The 20,664-nt window shown below is 36.1% G+C and overlaps 2 protein-coding genes across 2 annotated transcripts; one reads left to right on the top strand and one right to left on the bottom strand.

Annotated features, from left to right (window-relative positions):
• The first annotated feature begins 1,202 nt into the window (after nucleotides 1–1,202).
• LOC110617841 lies at nucleotides 1,203–2,363 on the top strand. The gene is made up of 2 exons (XM_021760847.1): nucleotides 1,203–1,865; nucleotides 1,986–2,363. The coding sequence occupies exons 1-2, from the start codon at nucleotides 1,203–1,205 to the stop codon at nucleotides 2,361–2,363; spliced, it is 1,041 nt and encodes a 346-aa protein (XP_021616539.1).
• Nucleotides 2,364–18,188: 15,825 nt separating this feature from the next.
• Nucleotides 18,189–18,518, bottom strand: LOC110617840. The gene has a single exon (XM_021760846.1). The coding sequence runs from the start codon at nucleotides 18,516–18,518 to the stop codon at nucleotides 18,189–18,191; it is 330 nt and encodes a 109-aa protein (XP_021616538.1).
• Nucleotides 18,519–20,664: the final 2,146 nt, after the last annotated feature.

Raw genomic sequence — 20,664 nt, 5'->3', positions numbered from 1 at the left:
AACCGGGCCGGCCCAGTCTTTTCGGCCCTCAGCTCAGACCTCCCATGGGCTTCAGTCCCAATCTCACCTTCCAGCCCGGTCCGGAGGAGAAAAGGTGGCCAGCCCATTCACCTTGTGGGTCCATCCGCATGCATACCAGGGGGAATTAAATGGCCGTTACGCATGAAGCAGAGATCTGATATTCTCGTACGTCCGTATCCGTATGGCAGAGACAAATGGTCTAATGGCAATGAGGTCGTTACACATCACTCACAGACAAAGGAAAAGAATAAAAAGGGAGAAGCATTCTCCTCTCAGATCAAGCTTACACAACCCTTGTAAAACCCTATTTTCTGGATCTCAGATCATCAATTGGCGCCGTCTGTGGGAACGAAGGAGATCTTTTTATTGCCGGAGTTCTACTCTTGCAATACCCACTGAGATCCACGATGGCCAACCATAATGAAAACAACCTTGTTAATACCCCAAATGACCTGAGCTCTACTCAGGAGGGACAACAGTTCTCTTTTTCCAGTCCCACAACCCCAAACAACCAACCACCAATCCCTTTCAACCCCTCGCCGAGCTTGGCAGGGAATGCGCCCGGAAACACCTTATCCAACCAAGACCTCCAAGCCATGGCTCTTCAACTGCAAAATACCACTCACTGGCTGGGGCAAATGATGCAGCAGAGGGGCCTCAACACCCCAATGAATTTGTTGCCTGTGGTAGAAGAGCCTCGAACCAACAAACCTCAGCCTACCCTTAACCATCCTCAAACAAACAGCAGAGAAACCGGAGAAAGGGGGAGAAGAGCCAGGAGAGAAGAAGAACTAGAAGCTAGAATTCATGGAAGAAGGGTGAGGGAGTTGATAGAGAACGACGAGGCAGACAGTTATTCTGCCAGAATAACCAGGAAGACGGAGAGTTAAGCGCAAGAAGGGGAGTATCGTCTGGAGAAGAGGCCCAGACAAGAAGAAGAGAATGTGGATCAGAAACTGCAGAAACTGAGGGAACAGCTCCTAGCTGAGTTGGGGGCGAAGGACCACAACCAAACCCTCTTACCTACATCCTTGCCTTTCTCGAAATGGGTGTAATAGGAGACCATCCCAAAAAAGTTTATGATGCCACCCATGGCGGCCTATGACGGAACGGGAAACCCAAGAGAGCACGTCCTCAACTATAAGACCTTCATGGAGCTGCAGACTCTATCGGATGCCTTGATGTGCAAGGTATTCCCCACGGCACTCACAGGGCCGGCATGGGCATGGTTTAACAGTCTGGAGGCTGTAAGCATCAGAAGTTTTGGAGATTTGGCCACTATCTTCAACAGCCGGTTCATTGCCGGAGTACCTGCGGACAGAAAGACGAGCTACCTGGAGACAGTCCGTCAGAGGAGGAATGAGACTTTAAGGGAGTATGTCGCCCGTTTTAACACGAAAGCCCTACAGATCCCTGAGCTGGATGAAAACCGAGCTGTCGAAGCGATGCAAAAAGGGACGACCTCCCCAGAGTTCTTTGGCTCGTTAAGCAGGAAACTGCCGACCTCGCTGGCAGAGCTGATGAAAAGGGTAGAGAAATACATAAGGCAGGACGATGCCTTAGTAACAAGCAGATTTGCCAAAGAGGTGGCAGACAGCGGAAAAGCCCCAGAAGAAAGGAGATCGAAAAGGCAAGAGAAAAAGCAAAGCAAGAGGCTTGAGCAGTATAGACAGCCTTGGGACCGGAGGGACCAAAGACCGTTCCCTCCTCGGATTCCAGAACAGAGACCACTCCCCCCGCGGGTTCCTGAGAACTTGATGCCACTCAACGCCTCTAGTACCGAGATGCTCATGGCGGTTCAGGACAAGGAGTTCCTCCAATGGCCCAAGCCTATGAGAGCAGAAGTAAATCAGCGAGATCCTGACAAATACTGTCAGTATCATCGTACCCACGGCCATGACACCAACAACTGCTACCAGCTGATCAGCAAGATTGAGAGACTGATCAAAAGGGGTCACTTGCAGAACTTTGAGAAGAAGCCAGAGGGAGAAAGGCCTCAGCCGAACCCTACAGCAGAGAGACCCAGGAGGACAGGAGCAGGGCTAGTGAACGATGGTTCCAGTGGAACCATCAACATGATTGTGGGAGGGACCGGAGGTCGGATGAGCAGAAGAGGAAGAAAAAGGGGCCGAGATGGGGAAGGTAGCAGTGCCGAGGTCATGCAGATAGTTGACCATTCACCAATGACCATCTCCTTCTCTCCGGAGGATGCCCAGCGCTTTCAGATGCCTCATGATGATGCACTCGTTGTTGAAGCCGTCATTCATAATTACTGGGTTAGGAAGATCTTGGTGGACGACGAAAGTAAGGTGAATTTATTGCCATACAGAGTCTTCCAATAGATGAGAATCCCCGAGAAACAGTTGGTTCGGGATCAGGCCCCAGTCAAAGGAATCAGAGGAGTCCCAGTGCCCGTGGAAGGAAAGGTGAAGCTGGCTCTCACCCTCGGGGAAGCACTAAGAACCCGAACTCACTACGCGGTGTTCTTAGTGGTAAAGCTCCCCCTCAACTACAACGCAATATTGGGAAGACCTGTGCTGTTTGATTTTGAGGTCATAACCAGCATTAGATATATGGCTATGAAATTCCCAACAGAAGCAGGAGTGGGAGTAGTCAGAGGAAGCCAGGAAGAGGCGAGAGCAGTGTACCTGGCTACGGTATCAGAGCCGAGCTCGGCAGGGGAAAGGTTTGACTCAGAAGTTCTGGAGGTACGGGACGAGAAAAAAGAGGCCAGAACAGAGCCGGTCGGAGAGCTAGAAACCTTCCCCTTATCAGAAGTAGAGGCAGACAAGGTTTTCAGCCTTAACGCCGGCCTGACTAAGGAGTAGAAAACTGAAGTCATGGCCCTGATTTGAGGTCACGCATCAAGTTTTGCCTGGAAGCCTTCTGACATGCCTGGGATAGACCCTGAAGTGATGACTCACAAGCTGAACGTCCTTCCAGAGGCCCAGCCGGTGAAGCAAAAGAAGAGGGTGGTAGGAAGAGAGAAGCAACAGGCCAACAGGGAGGAAGTGCAAAAGCTAGAGGAGGCCGGGTTTATTAGAGAGGTTATGTACCCACAATGGCTAGCAAATCCTGTATTAGTCAAAAAAGCCAATGGCAAATATAGGATGTATATAGATTTTACCTACCTCAACCAGGCATATCCCAAAGATTGTTATCCCCTCCCTGATATTAATAAAATGGTCGATTCTACGGCCGGTTTTGATTATATGTCGTCTCTGAATGCAATGTCTGGCTATCACCAAATCCCAATGGACAGGTTGGATGAGGAGAAGACCTCATTTATAATAGAAGATGGGACTTATTGTTATAGAGCCATGCCTTTCGGGCTGAAGAATGCCGGGGCAACATACCAGAGGCTAATGAATAAAATCTTTAAAAACCATATCGGCAGGAATGTAGAAGTATACGTGGACGATATGGTGGTAAAAAGCCCAACTTTTCAGCAGCACTTGGTAGATCTGAGGGAGGTGTTCGAGGTGTTGGAACAATATAGAATGAGGCTGAACTCGGCAAAGTGTGCTTTCTTCATCAGGGGAGGAAAGTTCCTGCGATACATGGTGAGTGGAAAAGGCATTGAGCACAATCCAGAGAAGGTGGAAGCTATCTTGAAAATGCCCGAGTCGACCTGCGTGAGAGATGTCCAAAGGCTCATTGGAAGGGTAGTAGCGCTCAATCGCTTCATGTCGAGGTCGGCCGAAAGATGCTTGCCGTTCTTTAAAAAACTAAGAAAAGTTCCAAACTTCGAATGGACCGAGGACTATCGGGAAGCTTTCAAAGAGCTCAAAAGCTATCCTAGCTCGCCACATGTGCTTAGCAGTCCATTGGAAGGGGAAGAGCTCCTGATTTACTTGTCAGCCTCAGAACAAGCTATCAGTGCCGTGTTGGTAAGGGTAGAAGGAGGAGAACAGAAACCAGTGTTTTACGTCAGCAAAGTGCTCAAAGATGCCGAGATCAGATATCTGAACATCGAGAAAATAGCCTATGCTTTGTTGCTGGCCGTCAGAAAATTCAGAGTTTACTTAGAAAGCCATCAGGGGGTAGTGATGACAGACCAGCTGTTGAAGAAGATTCTTCACAGACCGGAAACATCAGGTCGGATGCTTGCCTGGTCCATTGAGATTAACCCCTACTGCTTGGAGTACTGACCTCGGACCACCATAAAATCTCAAGCCCTTGCTGACTTCATAGCAGAGTGCTCTTTTAATGAAGAGCAGACATAACCGGGTGAGTCATCTTTGGAAGCATTGGGAAATGAGAGAGAGGGGCAGTCCTCTCAAGAATTCGGTTGGAAGCTGTATGTAGACGGGGCATTTGCTGCTGGGGGCAGTGGTGCAGGAATAATGCTGAAAGGACCCGAGGGTTTCAAAGTCTGTTATGCTCTGCGCCTGGAATTCAAAGCCTCTAACAATGTAGCGGAATATGAAGCCCTGATAAATGGGATGCTAATTGCAATGGAGGTAGGGGTAACTGATCTTGAAATAACTAGCGACTCCCAGCTAGTGATCAACCAGATAACAGGAGCATATTAGGCAAGGGACCAAACCATGCAGAGGTACTTGGCGAAAGTAAAAGCCATAAAGGCCGAGCTCGTCGAACAAGGGATCATGGTACAATACCAGAGGATACCCCGGGAGGACAATAAGGAGGCAGACCTGCTTAGCCGATTGTCTAAAGAGGAGCTGGAACAACTCCCTGACGAGATATACATCCAACATATTAGCACACCTGCTTTTGACAAAACGGCCACTGTAATGCAGGTTGAGCAGGGCCAAAGCTAGATGACCCCATACTTGGAATACCTTGAGAAGGGAAAGCTTCCTGAAGACAAAGAGGAAGCAAAGAAAATAGCTGCTTGAGCTGCCAATTATCAAGCAGTAAGAGGGACCCTATACAGAAGAGGAAAATCCACTCCATGGCTCTGATGTGTAGGCCCAGACGAAGCAGTCAAGGTGCTGGAAGAAATACATCGAGGAATGTGTGGAGCTCATGAAGGAGCAGGAACGTTGGCGAACAAAATTTTTAGACAAGGCTATTACTGGCCCACTGTCAAGAAAGAGGCTGAAGAGTTCGTCCGAAGGTGTGACATATGCCAACGGTTCGCTAACGCCATCAACGTACCAGCCACCCCTCAGTCCAGTATATCTAGCCCATGGCCGTTCTCATAGTGGGGCATAGATATCTTGGGACCTTTTCATAAGACCACGAGGCAGAAGAAGTTTGTAGTGGTGGTCGTGGAGTAATTCTCAAAATGGCCAGAAGCAGAGGCAATCCCCACAATTACAGCCAAAAAGATGATAGACTTTGTCTGGGGCAACATCATCTGCAGGTTTGGGATACCAAGGATACTCATTTCAGACAACGGGAGGCAGTTCGATTGCAGAACCTTTAAAGAGTTCACAATGAACATGGGCAAATGGCATAAATTCTCCTCGGTGGCTCACCCTCAGACCAATGGCCAAACCGAGGTCACTAACAGAGCTATCTTCCAGGGGCTGAAAAAGCGACTCGATGGAGCTAAGGCAAATTGGGCTGATGAACTCAACAGCATCCTGTGGGCACTCCGAACTACCCCCAGGACGTCCACCAAAGAGACGCCCTTCGCACTTGCATTTGGCACTAAGGCCGTAGTTCCAATCGAACTACAAGTCCCTACACATCGAGTCCAGTTCAATGACGAGAATGCCAACAGTGATAAACTGAGAAGTAACCTGAATGCCTTGGAAGAAATCAGGGAGGAAGCTCAAGTCCGTACAGCTGCTTATCAACAAAGAGCGGCTCGTTATTACAATCAAAGGGTCAGAGAAAGAAGCATGAAGGTAGGAGATCTATCCCTGAGAAATCTGGAAGCTACTGGAAAGATAGTGGCAGTAGGAAAGCTGGCGCCGACCTGGGAGGGCCCATTCAGAATAGTTAAAGTGGTCAAGTCAGGGGTATACCGAATTGAAGACCTACAGGGAAACCTAGAACCCCATGCTTGGAATATCCAGCATCTGAAGAGGTATTTCCCTTAAAATATTTGTAACATGAAGAAAAATCTTGTATTCTGAAAATATGAATGAATTGAATAACACCATTTTTAGCAAGCAATGTTATTTCAATTATTATGCATCTTAAATTCTCTTTGATAAAGAAAGAACAGATGCTAGAAGACCTCAGTGAGGTAGGTGACTGGGCTCCCCAAGTGCCCCCGGCACCATTAAACCGGCTGAGACGACGAAGCGACAGTAAGGCCACAGTGTCTGAATCTTGCGCAAGACCTCAGTGAGGTAGGTGACCGGCTCCCCAAGTGCCCCGGCACCATTAAACCGGCTGAGACGACGAAGCGACAGTAAGGCCACAGTGCCTGAATCTTGCGCAAGATCTCAGTGAGGTAGGTGACCGGGCTCCCCAAGTGCCCCCAGCACCATTAAACCGGCTGAGATGACGAAGCGACAGTAAGGCCACAGTGCCTGAATCTTGCACAAGACCTCAGTGAAGTAGGTGACCGGGCTCCTCAAATGTCCCCGGCACCACAAAACCTACTGAAATGACGAAACAACATAAGGCCAAAAGAGCCGACCTAAGGTACACAAATCTGAGCTCGGAAAGACCAAATGAAAAGAGAGCTGAGTTCGGGAATCTCAAAGGCAAACTGAGAGTAACAAATTTCCTCTGACCCAAGAGGCCGATCTAAGGCATGAGCATACAAGACCACCAGCCTCAATTCTTCTCTGCACAAAGCTAAAAACAAAGAGGCCAGCCCTGCTCATCATTTTAAAAGGTACATGGTCATTTCACTTTGATTACACGAAAAAATTATATATTCGATCTTAAATCATGGATCAATCTATACGAATGCCTCTGCGAGGTTGGAAAAATTCATAAGTTAGAAGTCTAGTCAATTGCTACAATTTTAGCTCTGATTGGCTCAAGGGCAAGAAATGACAAACAGTATAGTTGATTTCTTAGAAAAATTATTGAGCACATGGTTTAAGAGTTTTATCCTTAACATATTGACAGATTAAGCCAGGTGGGCCTTCAATGGATTAAGTCAATTAGGCTTTTAACAGATTAAGTAATTTGACAAGGCCAGAAAAATAAACAAAGACAGGAATAGCTCAAATATAAATGAAAGCTGGATTTCATTAAAAGGAAAATAAAATTACAACTTGTTCAATCATCTACAACTACTGGAGGAAAAATTGTCCTTAAAGGACTTACATTCTTGGGAGCACTATCTTTATCTACACTACTATCTACAAAAGGTACAATTTCCCCCCCAGGGGGCCTAGCATCTTCTCTTCGAAGCCCAGCATCTTCCTCCCCCAGCTCGGCATCTTTTTCAGGAGGTCCAGCTGCCGTGTGAGGAGCTCCCTTGGGCAAAGGTCTGTCATCCTCCCCGTAAAGCACATCCTCGCCATCGGAGTCTACTTCAGCAGCTCGAAGTTCAGCTAACGGGGTGGAAGGGGAATGTCTGGCTTCCCTCAAGCCTCGATTGAAATCAGAGACAAACAAGCGGAAGCCCTTATGCCATATTGCATTCTTCATCTCGTCAGAGGCTTTGTATTCCGCAAGTCGCTCCTCGCAGGCCTCCGCTGTCTTGGTTTTCAACTCAGAAGAGTCTTTATAGCTTTGAAGACGAGCTTCACAGGCCTGCTCGATTTCTTTCTTCAACTCGACTGACTCCTTGTACTCCCTCAGCCGCTCCTCACACTCCAGCTGGACCCTGTCTTCAGCAAGCTTAGCGTCCTCGAGCAGGGCTGCACACCTCTTCTTCAAAGCCTCGACTTCTTGGCCGAGGTGCTGATTTTGGAGTTTAGATGCCTCAGCTTCCAAAGTCAAGTCTTTAAAGCTATCAGCTCACTTGGCTAGCTCCTGCTCAAGGACCACAACTCGAGCTAGGGTTTCATCCTTCTGAGCCAGCACGGCATCGAAATCTGCCTTCAACGACTCGTGCTGGCGCCGGGCCTCATCCCTCTCCTTCTGAGCTTCTTCTAAGGAGGACAGCTGCTTCAAGACCTCATCACGGTGGACCTCTGCAGTAGCTGCCCTCTTATCAGCCCCCTCCAGAGCCTCCTTGGTATGGGCCAGTTCCTCCCTAAGGGTCTTCAGATGCCCCTGAGCAGCAGCAAGGTGACCCTGGACATCGCTGGTTGCGATCAAATTTTCTTCAAGACGTGCCTCTTCAACCTGGCGGTCCACAGTGCTCCGAGTGGACTCGTCCCAGGCGTCTACCTCCATGAAGAGGCCCATCAGCTAACATAGAGAGAAGAAATATTAGAATGACAGACAATAGAAACCAAATGAAAGAATTCGAAAGTAAGAAGAACAACTTACCATCAGGAGCATCTCCCTAATTGTGCCTCCGAGCTCCTCTCGAGTTCGAGATCGGAATGCTGCTTGCTCTCGTGTAGAACTCGCCAAAAGGCCAGTGAGAGCAAGCAGACGAGGATCTGAAGCTTCCGTGACCCCGCCAAACATCTGCTCCCGCAAGATTTCTGCAACAACGCTCGCCGGAGATTGATGAGTGATATCCTCCGCGTTCAAAATGTCATTGTCGGGAGCAGACAGCAGAGGCACCACATAAGTCTCCTTCTTCTTCTCGAGAGGAGGCAGAGCTGGAGCTGGTCTCTTGGAGGTTCGGGACTTCTTAGAAGCAGGAGCCGGGGCAGAAACTTTAGAAGGAGGAAGACGCTTGCTCCTGGCCCCCTTCACAGCGCCCTCAGAGATGGCATCATCAACTGGCACGAGCTCTCCCTCCTCGGTAACAGGGGTGACCTTGACAGAAGCCCTCTGGGCACTTTCACCAGCAGGGATAATCTCCATTCCCCCTTCAGGAGCCCTCTCCTCAGTTGTGGAGGTCTCAAACCTCTCCTCAGGAACGTCTGTCCTCACCAGCTCGGTGCCTTCAACCGGCCTAGCAGTGACCCTGGGAGCCTTTTTCGCCCCCTCAGTAGAAGCCCGTTGGGACCTGGGGGCTTGAGAAGACTGAGGAGCCGAGCTTGACCTGCTACAGCTGGAAGGTCTGGAGGTCCTAACACCTCGGGAGCTCGGTCTGGAAGCCTGCGAAGGAGCTAGGGCTGGGGCAGCAGGCCGGTCACCCGACCTGGAGGAAATGACTTCAGCCACCCTCTGAGTAGTCTCCCCTACCGATCGCCCAGCTCGGAGGGCATCCAAAGCAGCGTTCATGCTCTCCCGAGATAGCGTGAAGTTCTTCGGGGGCTTGATTTGGTCCATTTTCACGTCAGAAGCTGTAAAGATTCAAAACCCGAACGAATTAGAACAGCCTTCAGTGAAAATCACAAAGAAAAAGCAAAGCAGTTAAACAAGGGACAATACCCGCGTCCTGGATATCCCGAAGATTGGACGCAAACATACATTTTTCGACATCATACTTCTTATCAACAGAAGTCAGTCAAAGGAATCCGACCTGCTCAGAGAGACTCAACTGAGGCAGGTCATTGCAACCTAAAGAGACATCCTCCCAAGAGAGCTCCACCCCCCAAGACAGCCCGGAGTCTTTCTTCAACTCCACCACCACGAAACCCTCAACCCAGCCTTTTATGGAATCTTTGTAACCCGTGAAAATGGATAACCCACCACGTGGGGCGAAATAATAGAAGCATTGACTTGCCCTAACGAGACGAAAAAAGGTTACAAACAGACGCGCCGTGGGCGTTAATCCCCAACTCAAGCAGATAGATTCGAAAGAACACATAAACAAAATGGAGTTGGGAGACAGCATCCGGGGGGTTATCCCGAAGTATTGGAAGACCTCGATGAAGAAAGGAGTAAAGGGAAAAGTTAGACCGTAGTCTCGTTGTTTAACGAAAAAGACTAGACTGAGATCTTTCTGGGATCTATCAAACTGGAAGGAGGAGGATCGGGAAGAACAATCCTCTCATTCCGATAAGGAGCTCGGATATGGTAGAGGGGAGTGTCCAAATACTTCCGAGAAAAGAAGTTCGTCAAGGTAGAAGGGGTAATACAAGACTCTAGATTAAAGACTTCAGGAAGCTTTGGGCCTTCCATGGAAGAATGAGAAGCGTACCTTGAAAACAAAAAGGGCAGAGAGACGGAGCTAGCAATGCGCACGGAGAACAGAGGAAAGCAAGAGTTTGGAGAAGACGGAGAGAATTCGAAATTTGAAATAACAATGAGATGAAGAGGTGTTCTGAGGAAAACTGTCCTTAGGCGGCGCGGTCATTATGATCCTCGATATTTACCCCCTCATCATTCGTACAATAACTGATGAGAAAGTAAAGGGGCAATTGATGACCGCTGGATTTCACTACCCCGGTCTGAGGCCTGACCCATGACGATAACCCTTTACCTGAAGGCTTTTAAGTCCACCGCATGAATCAGGTCCAGCCCACTCGGCCTTAAGACCTGACCCCTTCTTAAACCTCTCAAATCGGGCCTGCCCAGTCTTTTTGGCCCTCAGCTCAGACCTCTCATGGGCTTCAGTCCTAATCTCACCTTCCAGCCCGGTCCGGAGGAGAAAAGGTGGCCAGCCCATTCACCTTGTGGGTCCATCCGCATGCGTACCAGGGGGAATTAAATGGCTATTACGCATGAAACATATATTTGATATTCTCGTACGTCCGTATCCATATGGCAGAGACAGATGGTCCAATGGCAATAAGGCCATTACACATCACTGACAGACAAAGGAAAAGAATAAAAGAGGAGAAGCATTCTCCTCTTAGATCAAGCTTACACAACTCTTGTAAAACCCTGTTTTCTATATATCAGATCATCAGTATTAAAGATTATCCAGTAATTTATCTTAAAACAGTAATCACAAGATGAGCCAAAAACACTTATGTGATGACAGTAATATTAACCAACTAAATATAAAAACTCAAGTGATCTTTTTGAAAGGAATGACTCAATTATTAATAACAATGATAATAAAATCTAAGAATTAGCAGTAAAATTCTAAGGAGAAAAAAAGTTGCATGGGAAATTTAAAATTTTTTCCAGTCAGCATTTCTTGCATGAGAGGATAAGTGGATAAGATATATTATTGTTGAAATTTACGTATAAAACTATAATGGGTTAGAATAAAAGTTAAATTATTGGCAGTGATTTAAGAAATTCCTAATAATGTAATTAATAAATTATTTCAGATAAATTACTCTTGAATTTTAAAATGTTAGCTTAATGAATGTATTAGTTTCTATATTTTTAAAAAAGTTTAAGTATTTGATTTTAAAAATATAAGAATTAATTTGTTACTTGTACTAAAATTTAAAGACAAATTTATTTTTATCTAATTTTTTTATTAATTTTTTTATAATAAGAGGAAAAATTACTATTTGATCTTTCAAATATTTAAAAATTCAGTAGTTATTTCTTTAATTTTAAAAAATATATTAAAATATTTTTAATATTTTAAAAAATCTATTAATTTATTATAAATATTATGGATACATTTTCTTCGATTAACTATGATAAAAGAAATTATATAAAAACCAAGATCAGTAGATATTATGATTTAGCCTTTTAAGAATGGGCTGATTAAGTGTTGGCCCATTCAACAGTTAGAGACCAACGACTGAAGATTCATGATGGGTTGGGTCTTGCTGTCTATTTTATGAATGATATCATGTATGGTTAGCCATATGAATTTGGGCCTAATGGCTATATTATATCTACCTATAAAATAATTAAATTTCATTTTTGAATTAAATATTGTGAGAACTCTTTGAATTTTTCATGTTTTCCCTTTTAAATTTTCATATTCTTTTTTATTTTTTATTTTTTTATGCAAATGTTAATTGCATTTCTAAAGCCCATTGAGCCAACAAGTACAAGTCAGGACAAAGAAAGTTTAACCCAAACCCAATAAACCATAACCCAACCCAAGATCATATGCAATTCATTAATTATTTTTATTTTTTTATTTTTTAAATTAAAATTAAATAATAAAAAATAAACTATTTTTTTAAATAAACTGAAACTTAAATTTTTAAAAGTTTAAAACTCTATTTGTTTATAAAAATAATTTATTTTTAAAATTTCTTTTAATAAAATAATTTATTTTTTATTATTTAAATTGGTTATTAAATCTCAGTAGATATGAAATTTCCATATGGCTTTTTTAAAAACTACAATTTTTCACTTATCAAAATGAATTTATCAATAAATTTTAAATTTATTAATAATTCTTTAAAGGAAAAAAAGTTATTTTTTTAAAATTTAATAATAAATTCATATTTATATAATATCTCTTATTTTATTTTCTTTATTTTTCTTTGTAATTTTTTATTTTTATTATTTTCTTTCTTCTTTATTTTTCTTTCCTTTTTCTCTTATTTGTTTCATTTTTCTCTATAATCTTCATTTATATTAGATTTTCCTATTTTCTTTTCTTTTATTATTTTCTTTCTTTTTTTCTATAATTTTATTTTTTTTACTATTTTTCATTAATTTATTTTCTTTTCTAATAATTTCTTTCCCTTTTTCTTATTTCTCTAATTATTTTTTCTTTATTCTCTCATTTCTTCCTTTTTCTTTATAATGTTTCTTTTCTGTCATTTTCTCTATTTTTTTTCTTCTCTCATTTTCTATCCTTTTCTCTTTTTCTCTCTTTTTTATTATTTTCTCTTATTTAATACCGTTTATTTTTACTTTCATTTCCGATTTCTCTCTATTTTATTTTATTTCTCACTTTATTTAATTTTATCATCTACACTTTTTCTTTTTCAAATATATTTACATTTTTAATAAATATTAAATATAAATTTAAAACTTATTTATAATAATAATAATAATATAATTTTAAATCTTATTGAATTAATAAAGAAATTATTATTTAATTAAAATAATAATTATTTTTTAAATTCTTTAAGTTACCAATGAATTTATTAATTTATTAACAGATTTATTCTGTTAGTAAATTTACTAATGCATAATAATAAATATTTTTTTAAAAAAATTACTTTACTTTTAATTTACTAACATATCTTATAATAATAGTAACCTTATTTGGAGAGGTGATCAGCTGGATTCAAAATCGAATTGAATAAATTAAAAATTAAAATTTTAGTATTTATAAAAATCAAATCAAATTGATTTTGATTAGAAATTGAATAGAATTAAATTGGTCTGATTCAACTTAATTCAGTAAGATTTGATTGATTTGAATTTTTTAATAATTTTTTTATTTTTTATATTTTATTTTTAATATTTTAAAATTTAATTAAAATATTTTAATTTTAATATAATCTAATCTTTATATTATTAAAAATAATATACTATTATCACTAGTCGGTTTAGTTCGATTTTTTTTATTTTTTTATAATTAAAATCGAACTAAATTAAAATAATTGAAATTTTTAAAATTAAAAATTGAATCAAACTAAAATAAATAAAAAATTAAACTAAACTTTTAAATTAATTCGATTCTGTCTATTTTTTAATTTGAACTGATGGTCCCTACTTGTTTGTACATTGACTTCTACCGTACAAAACGAGTCTTAAACAGATAGCTTGCATTTTATTGTATATAATTTAAAAATTTATTAGTAAATCTTTGAGTAATACTAAATAATTTAAAATTTATTAGTAAAAATTTATAATTTTTTAACTATGAATTATAATTATAATGCATTGATAATTTATTTATTAATGGCTTTTATTGAATTACCAATTGAAAAATATAAAATAATTTTTAGTTTAAAAATATTAAAATTTTAAATAAATATAAAATTTTGAAGTTAAATTTTTAATTAAAAAAAAGTGGAAAAAAAATACGAAAGTATTTCCAAGTGTAATAAATATGCAGTTTTTCATTAAAGAAGTGGGAAATTTTGAAGGTTTCAAATTAGGTGAAATATGAGAATAATATGTTTTAAGGGGATGAAATATGTAATTTTTTTATTTTTTTATTTTTTAAAAGTTAAATGTAGTTTTCTACATTGTAGAGTCCAAAATGCTGCATAGGCGAATGCAGAAAAATTGAAACTCTAGCAAATGGAGGCATGTGGATGTGGCCGCCACCATGTCTATATCTGCAGATTCCGCATGGGTCGCGTGTTCTTCCATCACCTCGTTTCTCACGGGGCCTTGTCTTCAACCTTTCTTACACAATTCTACATCATCTCATTTTTTCTATTTATTTAAAACCTTGATATTTTTGTGTTAATTTATCTAATTTTTATAAAACTATATAAAATTAATTATTAAGCAACTAAATCTTATAAAATATAACTTTCCAATCCTTTAAACAATTAAAATAATTAAATAATTATATTTTATAAAATTTAATTATTAAATATTAATTAAAAATATTAAAATCTCAATTAACTTTTTTATATAAAAATAAAATTTATATATATATATATATATATATATATCAATATATTATTTTAATTATTTAGATATATATACTCAGGTGTATTATTAAGAACGATTACCAATTAGATATTTTTGATATATGAAAATATTAGACTTCACTAAACTCTAATATAATAAATTTGGGCAGCATATAATTAGACCTGGATAGCGGAATTATTTTATATAAATAATTAATTTAATATAACATATATATTTTATAATACTCTTTATAAATTTTTTTATATGTTTTTATTTAAATTAGAATTTAAATATTTTTATATAAATTATTAATTAAAAATATATAAAATTAAATGAATTTAAATATTATTTTAATATTAATAATTGAATTTGAGATATGTTTAAATAGTTTAAAATAAATTTTAATCAAATTTAAACAGTTTCAAATATTAATAATTAATATGGTTGAGAAAAAGTTAAAAATGACTGTCATGAAAAAAAAAAAAGAAATTAAGATGGTTGGTGTCCATAAGTCATCGCTCTAACGTTCAAATCAGTAAATTATCAGAAAGAAAAGATTGTTTAAATTTAATAAAAGTGAGTAAAAATCTGTATATAATTTACTTTTATACTATAAAAAATAGAATTACTTGATTATTTTTTAGAAATTTAACTAATATCGACTCATAAATAAAAAATTTTATGATTATACGCGTAATAAAAATATGCTATATAATATTTTCAATGGTAACTAAATGTTATGAGAGACTCGACAACATACATAGAGTAAGTCTCTTATTGTTTTGTGTACCGACTATCATATTCACCGAATTTTTTTTATTGATTGAGATTTTAATGATTAAATGTTTCGAATTATTAAAATTTTATCATATATGACTGAGGACATATTTGACGTTTATGCGCATATCATATTATATGAATAATATTTATTCAATTCGAGTTTAGATGGAGTGATTTTTGCAATATCTTACCATTTCATATATAAACTTACTCCTTTGATGGCCCTCTTATGTTCACTATATGGCCTAGTTATTGGATTGTTTAATGCCAAATAAAATGGGTAATTACCTAAGCAGCTAATTAACTGATTAATTAAACTATTTTTTTTTTCTTTTTGTTATTATGAAAGTGACCCTCATATCTCAACAAGGCAGGAGAAGACCAATTAAATAATTTATTATATATAATATCTTCAACAAGAAAAAGAGAGATTATATAAAATTATATAACTGTGTCTTTTCATGTCCCTTGGAAATGCAGTCTTTAAATGCCAATATCATTTCTTTTTTGTTTGTAATCTAATGCACTTATTGACCTAAATTATCTTTAATTTTTGTTATTAAAAATTTATTTAATTATTTTAATTAAAAATATTCAAGTTGATTAAATAAAAATTTTATGATGGATATATATTTTTTATTATAAATCTTCAAAATAATTACATTTTCCAATAATATTATAATTAATTACATTACTTTGTTTGAAATAAAAATTTTCATTAAAATTTATTTATATAATTTTTAATTTTTTTTACAATGAGAGAATTTATTTTTTTAACTAAAAAATTTATTTTAAAAGAAATTTAAGTTGTATATAATTTTGTAAAAATTAATTTATTTGACTTTTTTAATAAAATAAATTATTTCAAAGGGTGTCATCATTAATAAATTAATTTTTTTTAAATAAAATAAATTAATTTATTTAATTAAGTTGAAATATAAATAAAAAAATGAATAAAAAAATTAAAGTATAAGAATCAAACCTTCGAGATGTCTTATAAAATTTGTGAAAATATAAAAGAAAAATTTATTTGTAATATCAAAACGTAGGAATAAAGCTGCAATTCACCCTCATATATAAAATATTCCTATTTTAGAAAAATCCTTTTACCTTCCAATCACGGTTCCAAACCATCCCCTTTCTCTGACTCTCTCTCTCTATTATATGTTGGAGAATCCAAACTCCTGTGTTTGGTTGACGGGAAAATGCCAAGAAATCTGTTCAATCATCAGAATTCACGCCCAACGTACTTGTTCCCGTGTCAGTGTTCAAAGATCACGTCTTCAACTTAACTTAGCTTTGAAAGCCTACTGGATGTTACACGTTATTATTTAAAAGTAGTAATGAACGGTTGAATATCACTCGATAAAAATACTATAAATTAATATATAATTTCCTCGCAAAAATAAAAGATTTAAATTACAGTTCAGTTTTAAATTAAATTAAATTAAAAAAATTAAAAATTAAATTTTAAAATTTTTAAAAATTACAGCAATTGATTATTAAAATATAATTAAATTAAATTAAATTAATTCGGTTTAATTATATCAAAACCGAAATTTAGACCTTTAATAAATTTGAATTGGATAAAAGAGAGGAAAAAAGAGATTGGGCGTGGGCTGCTCATTTGGTTAGCGATTAATTCGATTAATCGGTTATCTAATACATTTAAATTGAATTGAATCGAATCGAAAATCGAATAATTTAAAAAATACTAACTAAACCAAATTGAATGTTCTAACTAACTAAATTGAATGTTCTAACTAACTAAATCGTTAAATCGAAATCGATCTGTTCAATTCGATTTTTCAATTTGAACCTTTAGTTTGGACAACCGAAGTATTTAACTCTTCATCAAAACTCACATATTTCAGAATATATTGAGTTTTCACATTAAGTTACCGTCAAAGAGGTAATTTAGTATATTGTCGTTACGTTTATAATCACAGAATTTTAATTAATTAACTAGTAAGATTTTTATAAATTGACTGACCATATCATTACCGAATTATTAATAAATGCTATAATTAACTCCTCATTCAGTATAAAAGTGAAAAATTATAAAAATAAAAGTATGTAATTTTCTTATACGACTACTCTTAAATTTTAAATATTATATTTATATTTTTTTAATTTATTGATTTAAGTATCCGAATAATTGCTCTAAACGCTAACCACCTCACTCTCAATTTATTACCAAAATTGATAATCACAACTCCATTTTGATTGCACCATTTTGATCGCATCATTATTTTATTTTAAGCAACATTATTATTGTAGCAAAACAATTCAAACCCCTAAACCTAGCCCAATTCATACCTGAATTTTCAGTCTTAATCATATTTGAATTTTAGAATCAAACCCAGAAACATGATACACATTTCATCTCATTTGTGAATTTTCTAATTTTAATTTAAATAATTAAAAATAAATTTAATTAAGGTTGTATTTATTTTTTTAAAATAAATTATTTTTTATTATTTAATTTTAATTTAAAAAATAAAATATATTAACAAATTTTATATATAAAAATCTTAAATAAAATTTTTAAAATAAAAAAGAACTTTTTCTTTAAATTATTTTTTTAAATAAAAAATTTAATTTTTTAAATATTTTAAATATTAGAAAATATAAAATTATATTTTCCGTAAAATAAATGGAAAATAAATGTGAAAAAGCTGGTATGTAGTTAATAACACCTTACTTTAATTTTATTTAAATTCCAATTCAAATATAGCAAAGAAGTTGCATGGTTAAAGATTCAACCAATATATAACATTTATTTGTAATATAATGTAATTAATTTTTTAATTAATTTAATTATATATAGCATAGAGAGGTTGAATTTATAGATCATTATAATAGCAATAAAGCCATTTTTATTCATAAAGATTATAAACAAAACAGAGCAGATCAAAATATTTATCCATCCATCAAATGCTTCAGATCTTACACATGATTTATCTCACATACATCACCAAGTTTAATTATTGAAGAAATTAAGAAACAAAAGGAGATGATGATCATGATCAAGATTTTAACCAAAACCCATCAAACCTTTGACGATCAATAATTAACTCCTACTCGTCGACGTCGCTGCACAATCCAAGCTGCTGAATCTTTCCCATTTGGAAACAAGAACAAGAAGAAGAAGATGACAGTGAGGAATGGCCGGAAGCTGCAGCAGAAACCGAAGCCAAAGCCAGGCAGCCTTCACTCCAGGACCTTCGAATAGGATACGACACAGTTTTACACTTAGATATCTCATGATGACAAGAGCCTTTTGAGTTATTATGAAGAGCACATCGGCAGTTACGATGGTAAGGCCTGCGTTCGATGCCAGTGTCGCTGCCGGAGAGACAACCGTTGTTGACAAACCGGAAAAAGCCATCGGCAGCTCCAGTGGCCATCAGCCTCACGAGAAGTAAGAGAAGAAGAAGAAGAACAGGAGGAAAGGGCGTGTAGAAGCAATTGAGCAAGAAAAAGAGAGTTATAAAAGATGGTTATTTATGTGAATAAAAAAAAAGGGAAAGGGGAGGTGGGGACATGGGAGTTGTTTGTCGGCGAGCGTAAGACGGTGCGATTGCGTGGTAATGGCCGCGTCTTGTGGGCTGGTCAAGCGGGGACTTGATTTACTTGTCTTGTAACAGAATCATAAATGGACCAATGGTCAATGCCGTATTTACATAAAAAAGAAAATCAAAACTTTTCGCCGGTTTAAAATATAAAAAATTAATAAAATTATCTAAAATTTTAAGCTGTTGTTGATTATATCAAATTTTAAAATTTAAATAAAAAAAAAACTTGTTTCGTTAACATGGATAATAATATGTAATTTATAAAAAAAGAAATAAAAACTTTTATTTTTTTAAATAAAAATTAGAGACAAAAAGAAATAAAATTTGAAATTTTTTTAGATTTATTCATATGTATTTAATATTAGATTAAGTCGGTGCGTGCAAGAAATAAAAAATTTAATTATTTGATTTAGTTTAAATGAAAAAATCAAAAAATTTCATGAAAAATTAAAAAAATTGAATTTAAAAATTAAATTTTCTATTTAATTTTTTAAACTAAATACTTGAATTAAAATTTTGAGTTAATTTAGATAAAAGATTACAATTAAGAGCATCTCCATTAAAAACAATGACAAAATAAAAAATAATTTTTATTACATATTTTATAATTTAATTATTATAAAGAAACCTTGTAATTGGGAGCAAGGAAAATAACAGTCCAAACCAAAATTGAACCTTTGGTGTTGCGTTCCATAATGACCAACAAGACACGCATAGGTTGTCTCACAAGGAAACCATAAAATATATTGTTTGTGTAATTTTTTAGGGATTTTAACATATTAGAAATTAAAATATTTATTGAAATTTTGGAAAGATGGATATCGGTTAGACCTATGGAAATTTCTTTTTCTTTAACTGGGACTTAGTTTTCTTGTCTATTCTTCTTCCAAGATGTTGGGTTTGAAATTGTGTTTGTTTAACTAAATATTATTTTTATTTTAAATAAAATAAGATTACTTCACTATATTTTCAAATTACTTATTTTATATTTTATTATTCACATATGTGTTAAAGTAATATTTATTTTATAGTTTTTATTTTTTTTTACCGTATATGAGTTTTTTACTTATAATTTATTTTTTATTGTTGAGTTTTTTACTTATGGTTTTTCTTTTTCATTGTAATTCGTGCGTTGCATGTTTCTATATTTATTATATCACTTTCAAATATAATATAAAAATACTTTAATTTTTATATTTTTATAATAAATATAATAATGTATGATAGGATAACTATTCTATTTTAAATATAGTTAATTTATTATAAATAAAATTTTATATAGCTAGAAATCTTACCATCTATAAAAGTTATATTACCTTGTCAATATGTTTAATATAGTATATTTCCTAGAACTTTCATAGTATGGGAACACTCTTGGCTTAATAGTCATTTTTCTGCAATCAATTTGTGATATTTTTTTGTGTTAAACATAACAGACAATACAATTACTTTATTTGTTTCTTCAATCTTTAAAATTACCTTATCTGCTTTCTCTATTTCAAATGTTTCCAATTAAATTGTTATCAAGCTCACCTCTGTGAATTATGTTATTTGAAAAATATAAATACGGTCTCTTTTGTCTGGGTATAATATTAAGAAATACATTGACAAAACCTATACTTCACCTCCTGCTTTGTTGCCAAACTCGCATGAACCAAGTCCAGATCATATAATTTAGTTCTGTGAGGATTAAATTGTTCTCAATTGGTTACTTTTCTCTCTTTTTAAAAGTGTGATAAATAATGTAATTGGAGTTTCGACAGCCTTGGGTATTTGGGTCAAGCTTGAATTAACATATGTCACCCAAACGCGGCATCTCAAAAGTGTTGTGCATCACCTTGAACAGAATGATGAGACCATTGAGGTGTATATGGTGCAAGCAAAGGTTCTTTTGAATCAATTACAATGAGTTCAAAGTCCTATCTCTGAAGATGACTTGGTTGGGGCAATACTTGATGGTTTATGTTCGGATTATTGA

This window comes from Manihot esculenta, chromosome 6 (assembly GCF_001659605.2).
Source record: "Manihot esculenta cultivar AM560-2 chromosome 6, M.esculenta_v8, whole genome shotgun sequence".
Taxonomy (NCBI): Eukaryota; Viridiplantae; Streptophyta; class Magnoliopsida; order Malpighiales; family Euphorbiaceae; genus Manihot; species Manihot esculenta.
The sequence above is the reverse complement of the archived record's forward strand: the minus strand, read 5'-3'. Positions and strand labels throughout refer to the sequence as shown.

Coding starts and splice junctions, on each gene's coding strand:
- LOC110617840 (XM_021760846.1), bottom strand. CDS start 18,518: ATGGCCACTGGAGCTGCCGATGGCTTTTTCCGGTTTGTCAACAACGGT.
- LOC110617841 (XM_021760847.1), top strand. CDS start 1,203: ATGTGCAAGGTATTCCCCACGGCACTCACAGGGCCGGCATGGGCATGG. Junction 1,866..1,985: donor CCAAGCCTATGAGAGCAGAA/GTAAATCAGCGA, acceptor GGTCACTTGCAG/AACTTTGAGAAGAAGCCAGA.